The 15,650-nt window shown below is 37.7% G+C and overlaps 1 protein-coding gene across 3 annotated transcripts; it reads right to left on the bottom strand.

Moving 5' to 3' along the window:
• Positions 1–3,325: 3,325 nt before the first annotated feature.
• On the bottom strand, positions 3,326–13,838 carry LOC148407371 (solute carrier family 23 member 2-like). 3 transcript variants are annotated; one of them, XM_088403323.1, is made up of 13 exons: positions 13,709–13,786; positions 8,350–8,381; positions 8,052–8,201; positions 7,811–7,968; positions 7,537–7,696; positions 7,287–7,468; positions 6,430–6,550; positions 6,211–6,367; positions 5,815–6,068; positions 5,355–5,519; positions 5,166–5,274; positions 4,939–5,034; positions 3,326–4,855 (listed from the first exon to the last, which is right to left on the bottom strand). In XM_088403323.1, the coding sequence occupies exons 3-13, from the start codon at positions 8,199–8,201 to the stop codon at positions 4,656–4,658; spliced, it is 1,752 nt and encodes a 583-aa protein (XP_088259449.1). In that variant the 5' UTR covers positions 8,350–8,381; positions 13,709–13,786; the 3' UTR covers positions 3,326–4,655. The 3 variants fall into 3 exon arrangements, with proteins under 3 accessions (XP_088259449.1, XP_088259447.1, XP_088259448.1); XM_088403321.1 differs by lacking the exon at positions 8,350–8,381 and having other exon boundaries at positions 13,709–13,838; XM_088403322.1 differs by lacking the exons at positions 8,350–8,381; positions 13,709–13,786 and adding an exon at positions 9,376–9,418.
• Between the last annotated feature and the right edge of the window lie 1,812 nt (positions 13,839–15,650).

The following is a 15,650-nucleotide window of genomic DNA, read 5'->3' as shown; positions in this document are numbered from 1 at the left end:
TTTCCGGTCCCCTCCTTGTTACAATGTGTAAACAAGCTCAAACCGCCCTATACTGGCTGAATACTGGTGATGGGATTTTTGGCTCTTTTCGGTGATGCGGTTTATTTGGATCGGCTCAGTGAAAAGAACCAGCTCTTTTTTGGCTCTCAAACGGCTCTTTTAACTTAAGCTTTTTTTAAAAAAAAAAATATTTATGACAAATTTAGCATACATTTTGATAAATGACTTGGTGAACTATATATTACACTCTACTGACTGCAAATAGCAACGACTATCAAGCAAAGAAAACAGTTTTCACTTATTTAATTTAACATTTAAAATGCTCTAAACAATAAACAAGCAACAAAATGACAGAGCAGGCTCTCGAAGGAGGGTGCCGGCTCTCATCGTTCACGTCGAAGAGCCGGCTCTTTGTACCGGCTCGTTCACGACCGATACATCACTACTGGATACCGTTTATCATCTCCGGTTTCGATAACTGGGCCGGTCAACAACATTTGCGTTTTTTGAGTTGTTCTCACACCTTTAACGGGAAAGTCTCCCCTTTTCTTCCCCTTTCTAGATCCATCATTCTTTTTTTTTCTTTTTTTTGCATCTTTCTGTCGACGTTTCTGCCATTTTCGTTTATAAACAAGGGTCGCGGTGATAGTGATGCGTTTGGATACGTCTGCCGTTGTTGGAAACCACACGTTCCTTTTTTTCCTAATCGGAGTGCGCACACTTTGGACTTACTTGACGTAATAATGCTTAGTTGGCATTGACCGCCAAAGTAATGGTTAAAATAGTTATCATTGTTAGAAGTGAACCTGAGAGAAGTCATTTTTACGGTGTTTTACGAACTACATTCAACTCAACGCAGTCATGCTTTGTATTTGCAAACTGGTGAAATGATTGACCTCAGAGTTTTAAATTCCAAATGATAAGAACAGCGGCATAGTTTAGTTTTGTAGACAAGTATATGACTAAAACCACAAAATATGAATAAGTCATGCTGAAAAAATGTGTTATTTTGCTTTAAAAGACCGGTCAAAGGGTATTTGGGGAGCTTTTTCCAACAGTTCTTGATAAATTCATGAGTTTGAAACGCCGAACCACTTCACATCATTAAAATAGGTGTGGATGTCTGTCATGGTTAGACCCCAAAAAAGTGTCTAAAAATATTTGGTTTCTGTGGTCATTTTAGCATTATTTACAGTGGTCCTTCAAAACCTTTCTGAGATTATTTTTGTATCCCGCCATCCATTATCCAAGCTACTTCTGACTCAAAATTGGGAGAAAATTGACTTCATTGCAGGGCTCAGTTTGATGAGTAATCATAGAAAGTTTTTTTTTTTGTGGCTTGAAATTTCAGTCCTCAAAGCCAGTATATCATACCATCATCAAATCGCATAAAAAAGTCCATTAAAATGATAATTACAATAATATCATGTTCTCTGAACCCCCGCTAGCCTTAACACGGATAAATATGGTGTTTGTGGTGTGAATTAAGCAACAAAAACCACCAATTTTAAACCATCTCAGGGGGCGGAAGTTTTGACAATTGTTGTCAACTGAAAATAAAATCACAGCAACGACCAAACACGGCTTAGGCTACCTGTTTTGTTAGTTTGGTCATGTGATATTCGCAAATTGAGCCGCAAACCCAAGTCCACATTAAAAAAAAAAAAAAAGTTTACTTACCTCTGACGCGCTTCCAAACCAAAAGTGGGTCTTTTCTATCATCTAGTGTTCGAGAATGATACTGCAACTTCCCGAACGCCGAATTTGCATGCTTGCAACTTGCAAGCTTTGGCGGCTGAGGAAACTATTGCAGTTATTATACTTTGGAGAAGACCAGCCCAAAAAACTGGAGAGATCCTCATTTGAATTCTACATCTGATTACTGTGTCATCCATCTGCAGGGAAGGACTGGATCTGTCGTGTAAATAAACATGGAGTCCTGTCCCACTGCTGTGTGTAAAGAAAAACAAAGTGTAGTCAAAGAAGGCTCGCAGGGGGGCTGTGAAAACTGCAGCATGCATATGAATATTTTAGTGTATTTCTTAAGTTCTAACACAAGGAAGCGCACACTTTCAACCTCCCAGTTTCATATCTACAAGTTCTCATTAGCGTACACAAATACAACATTTAGTTGAAGTTAATCCGTTTACATGACGTCAGGCTTTGAAGTTTGCACAAAAACTTGCTCCAAACCAGTGAGATAACGACCATAAATTTAAAATAACTAAATATCTGTTCCATGATTATCTGACTTTAATGAGCTTCTGTGGATTCATCGTACACGCTGATCTACATCTGTGATGCCCACAAAAACCTAAAATGATTCATCTTATGATAATAATCTTTGTGCATTCATTTGTCAGATGTTATTGCTATGAGTTAGCGTGGCAGACTTTCCAGCTGCATAATGGGTCTGGAAAAAAAAAATCAAGGCAAGGAGCTCATTAATATGCCGTTTCACGCTTGGGATAAAAATGTCAAGTTTGAGAGAACTAAATGGTATGTACAAGCATCCGACCTGACTGATGTGTTATAACTCGGTGTGATGTCGTGGATATCATATGCCAATTTGTCTTTTCTGTCTCACGTTTTCCCTTGGAGTCTCCTAACCACATTTTCATTAAAGTTCACACCAGAAAGGCGCCGTTAGACAGCTTTCACAAGGACCTCGTCGATCATACTAATGGCTCAATAGCAGCCTGATGAAATGTTGATTTGGAAATTTATAAAAGGATCTGTCGAACCCAAATGCTCGTCATTTACTGAGAACTGATGAGTGATCATGAGCTTGAATGAAAAGAAACTGAAATGTATGTTTTAAATGAGGGTCTCAAGCCAGTTTTAGGGTTGCACATTAAGGTTTCAAGTCCGGGTTAAAGGGTAAAGAAGCAGAAGATATGATTATACAACAGGATTAGGGTTTCAAGCCATATTTGAAACCAAAGTTATGGTTTCATATCTATTATGTTTTTTTAGACAGGCTTCAGAAAAATGTTTTGGTTATGGGTTTCAGGCCAAGGTTTGCGTTTCAGATAGATTAGTGTTTCAAATTAGTTTCGAATTATTCATGTCAGGGTTACCTTTACCCTCAAGTTAGTGTTTAATTCCTTAGTTAGAGTTTTAAAGTCAGGTTGTCGTCATGGTCACTGGACCTTGTGAATATAGCAGAGAATCCACAAGGTACATCCTGGGTCACTTCTGAATGTCTCTCCAACTTATTACAGCTTCCTGGATTGTGAGAAAAGTCAAAGTTATTTGCTTTCTGTTCGTTCTGTTACTGTTATCACTCATGGAATCATTGTAGTGCAATATAATAAAGATTGAGTGAATGCAGCAATAAAAACTTTATTGCTAGCCACATATTCAGTTGCCCGGTACACTGTCAGAAAAATAAACGGATAGGAAACCATTTATGTAAAAGAAGCCCCAATAGTTCAAAATTACAAGTCACAGTAAGTTTTTAACAGTTGAAAGTGTGAAAAGTACAAAAAAGGGATGACTATCTATAAATATTGAACAGCAAATAGGTGCCAAAGAGTACCTGTATGTTCCCTAAAAAACCCTTGATTACGCATATCCCTGTCTGTGATTTCCAGGCCCGAAAAAGTACTGTGCAGAAATAGGTTCCAAAGAAATGTCAGGGGTAGAACCCTTTGAGGGTGCTGCCCTAAGTCTATACCCTTTCCATTGCCAAGAAACCATAGGTATGCTCCAAAGAAGATTCAAGGGAAGGTCAGCAAACCTTTGATGGTATAACTTTATTTTATGCCAAATAGTTAAATATATGGTCTGGAAAAAAGTCTAGGATAGCTAAATAGAAGCTCTGAGGGCTAAAACGTTACAGGTATGTCCCCAAAAAGTGTATACGGTACAACAGTAGAACTTTGCTGAACCAAACCAATGCTTGTAGCTTTTCTGGGGCTAAAATTGTTCAGATATGTTTGAAAGCAAAATGTAAAACAACAGAGGAAATTACAGTGACAAGCCATGAATACACATTTTCGGAGCATAGGAATGCATAATACATGACCAGGATTTGACATTTGTGCAGGTATGGTCTTGAAGGAGAGTATGGTTTAGAGTAGTATAAGTAATGTGAGTAACAAGCCAAGTAACAGCATGGTAACCCTTTTTATGAGAGTGATAAGGTGTAAGCTTTAAAGTTAATGACATGCACCAAAAAAACTGAAACAGTCAAGCATACAAAAGCAGAACATTTCTGGGTACCACCCAATTATTGCAGTTTGTCTAAAATGTAGAATTGAAGTTAAGGGACAGTGTGTAAGATTTAGAGTGTTTTTCATTCAAAAGAATTCAATTAAATTATTGTAAATTTCACAAAACATGTACATAAATGCATCCTTAATGAGCAACAGTATGTTTTAAATATAATCATAGGTCTAGTTATCATTAAATTATATTACATGGGGGGTGGCACTTCTCTGGAGGCGGCCATGTTTGTTATAGTTACAGGCAATGGTAAATGCAGCACCAGCAGCACCTCCTGCTGTCTGTAATGAATAACAGTCGAAATCTTACACACTGTCCCTTTAAAGAGTACCGCCACCCCAATGACGTCATGTTATTTTCATAGGTACTGTACATTGTAGGCAAACCCGAAGACGAGAGTCCAAGAAGCTCCTACCCCGTCTCTTCTAGGCCGTTTCTCCGTCTGACTTGCTCTGGGCCTCTTTGCCTCCCCAAGGGCAGAACGGGATGTAGCGAACCCAAGGCATTGACGACAGAAACTTTGTGATGCCAAAAGGGAGGTTGTAAATGTCTTCAGTTTCCAATGTACCGGAAGCCTGCCGTTGTGTTTCCTCTGTGACAAACAGTCCACGCTCGCGTTTGGTACCTGTATTACAAAAAATAATAAATAAAAAAAACTTTTGGACGACAAGCGAGATGACAAGTGAGTAGATTTTAGTTTAAACTTACCAGGAATAGTGTTGTCCAAAACAAATCCCAGGAGGCCTCCGACAAACATGTGAGTTGTAAGAAGGATCTGTAACACTGCGTCTACCTCACTTAAACCTATGGAAAAACACAAAGGCTCGCAAATTGGAGTTCGGGGGCTTCATGCGTACTGGTACTATCACCCCGCAGAAAGCAATAAATTAGAAAACTCATGGCTTAAAATGGCAGCAGAAACACGTGACTCATACCTGTGGCCAACATATTTGCATTCTTAGCCATCCAATTGGGAATGACCAATCCGGAAAACACAGAGAAACCGAACACAAAGATGTTCCTGGAGGAATTCATATCTGTTGCCTAAAACAACCGCAAAAAGGAAGGTAAAGGTTACTGGATGACATTTTTATTTTAGAGGAAAAAAAATCACTCCAGGGCACCTGCAGGTTAGAGATCCCCGTCGCAGCGATGACCCCAAACATAGTCAGGAACATCCCTCCGATTACAGGGTTGGGGATGGTGGAGAAGATGGCTCCAATTTTACCTAGGACCCCCATCAGTATCATGACGACTCCGCTGAGTAGAATCACCATTCGACTTCCCACCTGTGCCACGGTGACACTACCAAACTTTCAAGAACTCGGAGATCCAACAACAAAAAGCTACGCCTATTTTTCACTCCAAAATGTTAAAGACCATCATGACATGAGTCAAATAGTGTATTTTAGTGAGCTTTGCTCCTTCAGGACCGGGACAACTTGCTGTGAATAACAAAATGTTGAATGCTGCTTTCAACTTGAAAATCTTGCAATCCAACATCTAACTGTTCAATACTGCGATAGTACCAGCCTATAGAGTGCACAATTAAAACATCAAATGACGTATCGATATCTTTCAAACCTTGGTGATGCCCAGGGCGGCCACGTTCTCGCTGAATGAGGTGGTGCCGTTACCGGTGCCGAAGGACGCCGCCAACAAGCTGCCAATCCCCTCTACGCCGATTCCCCGGTTGATGGCGTGCTTGGGCGGGGGCGGCGCCCCCGACAGCTTGGCACAAGCGTGGTAGTCGCCCACTGACTCAGCCATGGAACACACAATTCCTGCCATCATGCCAATTATGCCTGCCACGCTCACTGTCGGGGTGCCCCACTGGCCTGGCGAAAACAGCGGTTCTTGATTAGGGATTTCTAACCTGTGGTCAAGCTTTTGTTGAACCATAGCTTCACTTGAACCAAAACATTTGAGAACCCCTTCGAGATGAATAAAATGGATTTGTGGATCGATGGAAAAGCTTACCTGGATAAGGTAGGACAAACCAGGGGGCCTGACCTACCATGTCCCCCTTTGCATCAGTCCGGGCCTGGTATCCGTACTGGTCCGGATCAGACGGAAGCACGTTGTAGATGGTGAGCAGGTGGCACACTAACCAGGAGACGGCGATCCCCAGCAGAATCTAACGGACATCAATTCTTAGCATTGTACGCTAACTACAGCGTAGCATCTTTGAGGACCTACGGGCATCGTCTGAAAGAGGTGGAACTTTTTGGTATGCAGTTTCCTAGCCTTGCTGTACGCGGGGATTGGTACGCCGATACCTCGCATGTACTGTGAGAAGAGGATGATCAAGCCCGCAGTCCTGTACATAGTTGAAAAGAAAGACCACTTTAATGTCATAGGAACTAAAGGCAATTCGCATCCAGATACAACTTAACAAAATAAAGGCATACCAGATTTTGCAAAGGAGTCACTCTAACACAATTTAGTTGTATCATGTCCCAATTCATTTTATCTTAATTTGAAAGGAGGCTGCAAGTGTTCATGTCACAGGATTAAAAATACATTGAATCAGATTACAAGAATTGACCCCTTTTTTTTAGAAGTGGTTCTCAAGCTTTTTTTTTCAGTGACGTACCCCCTAGGAAATATTTTTTCAGACAAGTACAGCAAAGCATTTTTGGATGACATCCTGTGTGATTAATTAAACTGTCTGATGATATAAAGTCTAGAACTACTTTTACAGAGAAAAGAAAATGAACCGTTTTTGCTGTGGCATTAAAGCGCATGAAATTAAATTTGCTAATATTGTACCTGCCTATTAGTTCATTTATTTTTTTAACTCAATTTTTACAGCGTATTCATGCATTCATGGAGGGATTTCAGATGTATGTGATGATACCTCACAATCACTGCTAATTATCACCACTGCTAAGGTCAAGAGACTGATCTTATTGACATGCCCAATCCAATATGTAGGAATTCCCGTTTTAAGAAAAATTATGGTACGATATTATAATTTATCGCAAATTATAATGTTTGATAACCCCAGGCTCAACACACAAAGAGACATTCTGGTTCAAGTGTAGCAAACGCACATGGCTGAGATTCCCCAGTGGCTGCCGGCCCTGAGTCCGGCTGCATCATATATGGACAGACCAATGAGCGAGATGGTGGGCGCGATGGTGAGAGGGCCGACGAAGCGCATGAGGAAGCCAACCAGGCCAGAGAATCCCACCAGGATCTGCAGGAGGGAAGCCACCATGATGGAGCCCTGCAGCTGGGAGCAAAAAAATGGAAAACTGATAGGTTATTCAATTATATATGAGATTGTTTGAGACGGCTCACCCTTCTCATTCGGGTCTGCCAAAGATCGATGAAAACGGGTGAGGACGTGTTCACCAGGCTGGCGTTTTTGGTCCAGGAGGGACACTGGAATTCGGGTACGGACAAGATGGCCAACGCTGGAGTGAGTAATGCGAATGTACCCCCCTGCAGGATGGGAAGCCTAACAACCAATAGTCATATTTTCATTTTTAAGCTGACTAATTAGCATGAGAAAATAGCATTCATTTTGTCAATTCTTGGAATGTTCCAACCCTAATGTTTAGCATCTTCACACCTGATGCCGAAGGTGACCTGCAGAATGGTGCACAGCCCCGAAACAAAGAAGATGCTGTTGATGAGTTGACTCTGGGTCAAGCCGTCATGCTGCAAACACAGACCATCCGCTAAGATAAGCGGGATGGCGATGTTGCTGCCAAACGCCGTCAGGTAATGCTGCGGAGCACATACAACACTGTGGTAAATTGGACCAAAATATCACAAAAGGCAATTTTTTTAGGGAAAGAGTTTTGAATCACCTGAAAGGCCAAGAAAATGGACAGGTACCAGGGCGGGGTTTCTGTCACGCTGTACACTGTTACCCTGTTGCGAAGGTCCACTTCGCCATCGTTCTCACCGATAAAAGGCTTAAGGGGCTCGCCGCTGGGCTGCACTTTGTCCTCATCCATCTAAATGTGTGCACAAACACACGCAAAGAGCACTCGGACAAATAAAAAACCTTCCCCAACGCTCAAACAATACATGCTGTTATTCTGGCTACCCACAAGCACATAGACTCAAATATAAATAAATAAATAAATAAAAAGTGCTTCCAACCCTTGTATGCTGAATGAAAGTTTGCACGGGACCTGCAGAAACAATGACGGCACATATCATAAAATTTCTCAAGTAAATACATGTGCTCAAGTGCATTTAAGAAAGATTTCATGAAATTATTTGATACACGTGTGTGAAAAGTCGAAGCTTTTTGATATATGTTAATAGTTGGAGATTAGTGGATCACTGTTTATGCACAACTAATGTGTCCATCATTAGATTTTTTGTTTTGTTTTTGTTTTACCTCAAATATGCCCTAAATATATGGCTTGCTGTGCCTATCTATATTAGTGGTGACTAATCCAGTTTTTTTTTATTTATTTTTTTATTTCATACTTTCAAGCTGCCTGATCTCATGCATCATTTGCTCGGTTTATTTTGCTCTTTAGCTCAGGTTAAGAACTGAAATCTTAGCAGTAACAGTACATTGAAAAGGCGGGATGGAGTTATAAAACAAAAGAGCATGAGGTCATGATTTTAACAGGGCTTTTACAGCGATAAGCAAGTCTAATTTAATGTCATGACAGTAGATATGTAACCTTTAACAAGGCTTCTGGGAATCTAATTCTTTTTAATGCTGTCACAAGAACACCACAATTGCAACTACAACATGAAGTAAAATCTTGCTTAATTGTGTTATAGTGTTCCCTTAGCAAAATGTGTATACCTTTATTTTGTTAAATTTTACAGGGATGCACATTGCCATTAGTAATACAATTTTCTGTTAGACGAGCCAGAGAAAAAACAGACCAAGTTACACGATCTATCTTCTGGAGTTTCTGAGTAAAATACGCCAACAGATACCGTTCCAAAGTTTTAAAAATCAGACATGGATGACACAGCACTCTTGTAAAGGCTGCAAAAAAATCTAAGGGATGCATCTCTAAAAAAAGGTTGAAAACCTCTGAACTAGACAAACATCTGGAATATAAAGTTATATAGCTACACATACCACCCAAGGAACCCATTAACCGCTCACCAGAAATGACTGGACTAAAATACAAACAAACTCCACTATAAACCTACCAGCAAAGAAAATTGATGGACTCAGGAAAAAAAAAAAAAAAAAAAAAACTCAAGCATACACTAGTAAAGGACTGAAAAGTCCTTTTAATGTATCCAGAGTACGACTAACACAACACCCTGACCCACCTTAGTTCTCCACCTCCACCTATACTAAGACTACTCCCCCAGCAAACCACGGAAGGGAGGAGGAACAAACTTTCACTGACAAAACTAAGTTCTCCATGCGCCAAAGTGTGAGGCACAGGGCAAATAAGAAGATGATGCTCAAATGAACTCTGAAAACAATTGGATCGAAAATAACCAAATAAATGGGTTGAAAAGAGACCAATGCAATTTTTTGGAGTCGTATAGTTAACCCTAAAATTTGGGACAAATGAAACAACACAAAACAAAATAAAAAAACAACACAAAACAACAAATTAAATTTGTTTTTCAAAACAACACAAGTTTGGGTTCAACCCAATTATTCATTGCCTAAATTTTGGGTTAAAATGACCCAAGTTGTTGGAAAAAATGAATAACCCAACAAGTTTACAGTCTCGTTTTCAATCAATGTGTGGTCATTTGGAATATAGCTACGTGAAAGTAATTTACATTAAATAAGAGTTTGGGGATTATTCGTATTCCCTGAGAATCAAAAGGAATAAGTAACACAAAAAACAACCTACAGTAAGTTGGGTAAATAACCCCATTATAGGTATAAAGAAATACAGTCCGTTTTTGATCAAAAACTGGATCATTTTTAACCCCAATTGTTTTTAGAGTGTAATTTGGGGCTTTTGTGGATTACACATTTAACATAACATTTTGTTTTGAATGAATAACCCAAAAAGCTGTGTTGGATTTTTATCCCCCAAAATGTTCCGATAATGTGTGATTCTAGAGAAAATGATGAGAAAATGGTACAGTATACCAACCGTATGAAGCTTAAAATAAGGATACTTTCAGGTAGGATGTGTAAAAAAATAAACCCTATTAATTGTCAATCACGGTTCTTGATCGGACGTTTTTAATGAAAAGTTCTGAAGACAAAACCCAACCATGACTTGACATGACTTTCTTTGGGCTGAAGAAGAAGAAGAAGGAGTCGAGCTGAGTGAAACTCCTTCAAAAACAACGCCTGCATGTACATTGAGTGTTATGTAATTTTATTGGTAAAACAAGTTTGATGAGTTACTAGAAACATGTTTATTACAATGTGTTCGTGGGATGTACAAACGAGTTTGGCGTATATTATGATTTGAAGGTATAGGTTGGTAATTGTTTATGTAGATTAATGCTTACCTCATGTTTGTCTTTCATATAAAATACATCTAATGAGCATCAAATTAAATGTGAATATTATAAGAATATTTTGCAAGGTACATTAAGTAGGCTCTGCTTTTGTGGCTTTTGTGGTACTTTTGGCCAATGACAAAACTGAAAAAAAGTCATGAGGAAAAGTTCAACAGCCAAGGCTCAAAATGTAATGCAATATTTGCATGGAATTGGATGATAAATATACCATGATTGTAGAGTAAGTCTAATTACGTTATTTTTTCTCTCTCGCAAAGTCACAGTGAGCTAAAAGTAAAGCAAAGGTAAAGGGGGTGAAATGCATAAAAATAAAACATCTTTTTTTAGACAATTATGTGAAAATTGGTCATGCTTTTTCTGAGGTCACATATTTACATCTACAGTAGAACACATATAGCATATTTGTATGTATTTTAAAATTATAATTACTATAGTGTGCCTCTCTGTGTCTCACCACTCTTAGCTGAGTTATGATATCAAAACGCCTCTTTGCATAATAACACTAAAAGTCTGCCGGCCCACTAATGATATTGGAGTTTAATTTTTCATGTTGGGAGATTAGAGAGGTAATTTGTGCATAGAGCCGTTTTATTATTGTACCCCAACAGTCTCACACACCAGACCTCATAACGTTCTTTGTTTTTCAGCATGCGCCCAATGTGGCAATAAAATAAAAGGTGGGACAAAATACAGCCAAAAGATTTTTATCACAACATCAGGACCACATATGCTACAGAACAGCTGTACATTAGTTTTATAGCACCGTGTTGATTAACTGACTAAGTAACTACTTAAATATGAACAATGAACCTATAAAATATATGTAAAACAACGATTCAACTACTCAACAAACAAATTGTGAAAGGGTAAAAGCGAAAGTTTACACAAGTTGGTCAGATAGTTTTTGTGTAAGACGGATGGCTGAATGGATGGATGGAGCTAACTAATCAAGAAATAATTAAATTAAAAAAAATGTCAGGAATGTTTGTGTGTACACGTAAAGTAAGGATCCCAAAGCGGACCACAACACAATATCAAAACACACTGGTCTTTAATTTACACAAACAGCATAGCCAAATTCTATAAATTAAGAGGATACAACTTTAATAAAGTAGTGTATATAATAAAACCCTATAATAACCCTATAATAACCTTAATACATTTGGAAAAATTCACAAGGGGGAAGTGAGCAAAAAAAATAACCTGACAACTTTCCATTGCTACCGACTTTGCCCACAAAAGGTAACCACAGAAACTGAAAAATAAGTATGTCAAATAAACAGTAACACAGGCCAGGAACATAACACAACAAACGGCTACTTTACCAGATAGCTAACTAGCTAGCTTTTAACTCGCAAAAAAATAAACTGCAGAGAGTAACAAGCCAACAACTGTACAAAGTCACATATTTTTTTACCTGTGTAATCTTTCTGTCCTAGTCAAGTGCAAAATTGCTATTTTACGAAACAAGAAATAAACAACCTCATTTACTTTGTGAAATGAACGTATTCCTATTGAGAAAAGTAACTAACTAACCAACAGACTCTATCATTAGTAACTAAAAAACACACAAACCTAAACACTAGATCATTAACAAACAATATTTTTACTTGTTAACTCACTGCAAAAACACACATTTAATCAAATTATGCTCAAATTATGCCAAACAACAATCCAAGAACATAAGTATAAATCAAATCAATTCGCTTAGAGAAGAAATAAGATTTGTTTTACAACAAAGTAACTATTAAACCAACAATCTACCTAACAAACTCCGCCATTAGTAACTAACTAACCAACAAGCAAACCTCAAAATTAACACTAACTAATAATGATAATCGAAATAATCACATTTCCAACAACTAACTAACAAACAAACTAACCAACCAACAAACAAACAAACTAACTAACTAACTGACTAACTAACTAACTAACTAACTAACTAACTAACTAACTAACTAACTAACTAACTAACTAACTAAGTATAAAAACACATATTTAATCAAATTATGCTCCGATTATGCCAAACAATGTTCCAAAAATATAAATATCAATCTAAATAACTAGCTCAGGTAAGAAATAAGTTTTGTTTTTCAATAAACAAACTACCTAAACAACTCCACTATTAGTAGTAGTAACTAACCAAGAATTAAACAATAACAAAAATAATAGTCACCATCGTAAATAATCACTTTTTCAACCAAAATAAACTGACTAATTAACTATAGAAACACACATTTAATCAAATTAATAAATTAACTAGCTCAAAGAAGGAATAAGATTTGTCTTTCAACACATTTTTGCTGTGATAACAATAAAGGGTTCATTCTGCATAGTCTTAACAGTTTGAATACACAGCAGAAAAGTACAAAAAAAAAATCAAGATAAATTCAGCAGCATCGTCAGTCCTGATCAAGTTTTGTAATTGATTGAAATAATAAAATTATCCATTGAAATAAAGGTCAACGTCCTCTTCGATCAAGCGTCAACAATAAGAGCAGGCCCGGACTTGATTGACAGCTGTCACTCGAGGTCAGAAACGATCGTCAAAAATTGGATTGTGTCTCGCTGACCTTTAACCCATGTGAACACCACTTAACATCAATGTCACGTAAAACAAAAAGGTTACAATATGGAGGAACGCTTCAAGAACCTGCAGAAGTCGCAAAAATTGACTTTTAACTGAAAGCCACATCAAGTGAATGCACACATAAAATGACTTTATTTTACTCTCTTCTCCTAAATGCAACAAGGGGCCTAAGTACGACTTAATATCCATAAAATGAGCATTAATTATTTACCCACAAAGAATTTCGCTCAATGGTACTTATTCCCCAGCATTTTTTATTTCCCCAAAGAGCTCATTAAGATCCTTAACTTATTTTTTTTCCCTTTCCACCTCACTTATTGGTCATACATCTGAAAAAAAGTTTGTTACAAGAACTTGTTCCTGCAGGTGCTTTCATGCACACTTGTGCATACAATACAGTGACTGAAATACTCCGCTGTAATCCATTGTTTTTCCAGCTTTACCTACCCAAATAAACTTCTGGCAGCGCGAGGAGCTGTCCGGTCTCCGGGTCGAATTCCCTTGTTTATACATTCCTGCAGCAGCAGAAGAGGAAAAAGAAGAGGGAGAAAAAGGAGATGGTTGAGCTTTGCAATCACTTTGCACTGTCAACTTTTCAACTGCAAACACGTTGTTGGGTTAGTGAAATGATGTTGGCTAAGTGCACCACAGTTTGTCATTGCTGGCAGCTAATGATTGAAAGCACTGTACCCCATCAAATGTTTGCTCTGTTAGGTCCAACTTTGAGTCATCCCACCTGCATCACGTGGCTGTAGTGAATGGAGAGAGGAAAAAAGGAATGGAATACTCTAGATCCAGTGATATCTATCTATCTATCTATCTATCTATCTATCTATCTATCTATCTATCTATCTATCTATCTATCTATCTATCTATCTATCTATCCATCTATCTATCTATCTATCTATCTATCTATCTATCTATCTATCTATCTATCTATCTATCTATCTATCTATCTATATACAGTATATATATATATATATATATATATATATATATATATATATATATATATATATATATATATATATATATATATATATACAGTATTATCATTTATGTTGATAACACACGCTACTGCCATGTTTAGTAAGCGATGAGTGTTTATTCTGTTTATGTGTTTGTTTGTGTAGAGGTTGCACTTTATAGTTAGTAGTTGTTGTTAGTTGCTGCTAACCCGCTAATGTCGGCTAAAATTACAGTAAATTCATAGATTAAAGTTCGGCAAGTGTTTATATGTTAGTTGACTGACTTTAACATTGTTGTTTATTTATTATTCAACAGGTAATACATGATACACCATACATGAGCCAAAATAAATGTGAAGTTCAACGTGATGACTTGCGTACTCTCTCACCGGAGTTTTGGTGCAGATAACCAGTCCTGAGAACAAATTCTCAACAAACTAAGTAATATTAGTTATTTCATGAATATACAATAATGTTAATAATGTTAATAAGGATAACGTAATGTTCAATAATATGAGAAAGGAAATAAAATACACAAAAAATACCAAAAAAAAAGGATTGTTTATGGTTTATATATGTATGTATATTTATATTTAATTATTTTTTTTATATATATATATATATATATATATATATATATATATATATATATATATATATCTCAGAAGCTCTCGAGCTTTTTGAAATCATGCCCCCGCCTTAAAAAAAAAAAAAAACTTAGCCAAATTTAGCTCTCCAAATTCCACCATTGATGATTCATCCATCCGTTTTTTATAGCCTCCCGGCTGTTTGTCACGCTCAGAGCACAAAAACATTAAACACGAGCGTAAACATCCAATTTTTGACTGCAAAAAAAAAAATAATAATTTTTGCAGAGCACATCGTGTTTTATCCATTGCCGGCTTTATTTATTACAGTGAAGGATAAAGTGTGATTTAGTGTAGTGCTTTTTGCTGTATTTTTTTCCCCTTTTTCGTTCCTTTAATATAGAAAAAGGCCACAGAGTATCATCAGGGGGCGTCACATATGAGCGCACACTGTTGATGAGAGTGTGGCGGGCGTGGATGATTGAGTGCCCCAGGCTACAACCTCCCCTTTTTATCCTTCTCCTCTTTCTTCTACTGAAATCCAGCCCACTACTTACATGCACAATTCTCCTAATAAACATGGACGTCGGCTCACCCGGGGCCCCTGACGGCTGGCTGCCATGTTAGGCCCCATGGGACGCAGCGCTGTTTTTTTTGGCGTCCGGATAAGATTGAATGTGAGTGCGGTCTATACGTAAAAGGTCACTTAATGCAATATGTGTTAGAGGAGCACCATCATGAAGAACTTTAAAAGGGCAAAGGGTTGATATTTTGCCCCTGAAAGACAACATTAATGTACCCGTAGAGTGAAAGTAAACATAATGGGCCTTCATT

Source organism: Hippichthys cyanospilos, chromosome 20 (assembly GCF_059441005.1).
Source record: "Hippichthys cyanospilos isolate Australia breed blue-spotted pipefish chromosome 20, RoL_Hcya_1.0, whole genome shotgun sequence".
NCBI classification, from domain to species: Eukaryota; Metazoa; Chordata; class Actinopteri; order Syngnathiformes; family Syngnathidae; genus Hippichthys; species Hippichthys cyanospilos.
Note: the sequence above shows the minus strand (reverse complement) of the source record. Positions and strands in the feature narration are given on the sequence as shown.

Coding starts and splice junctions, on each gene's coding strand:
- LOC148407371 (XM_088403321.1), bottom strand. CDS start 13,774: ATGTATAAACAAGGGAATTCGACCCGGAGACCGGACAGCTCCTCGCGC. Junction 7,469..7,536: donor GGCAGACCCGAATGAGAAGG/GTGAGCCGTCTC, acceptor TTTTGCTCCCAG/CTGCAGGGCTCCATCATGGT. Junction 6,069..6,210: donor GTTTGTCCTACCTTATCCAG/GTAAGCTTTTCC, acceptor TGTTTTCGCCAG/GCCAGTGGGGCACCCCGACA.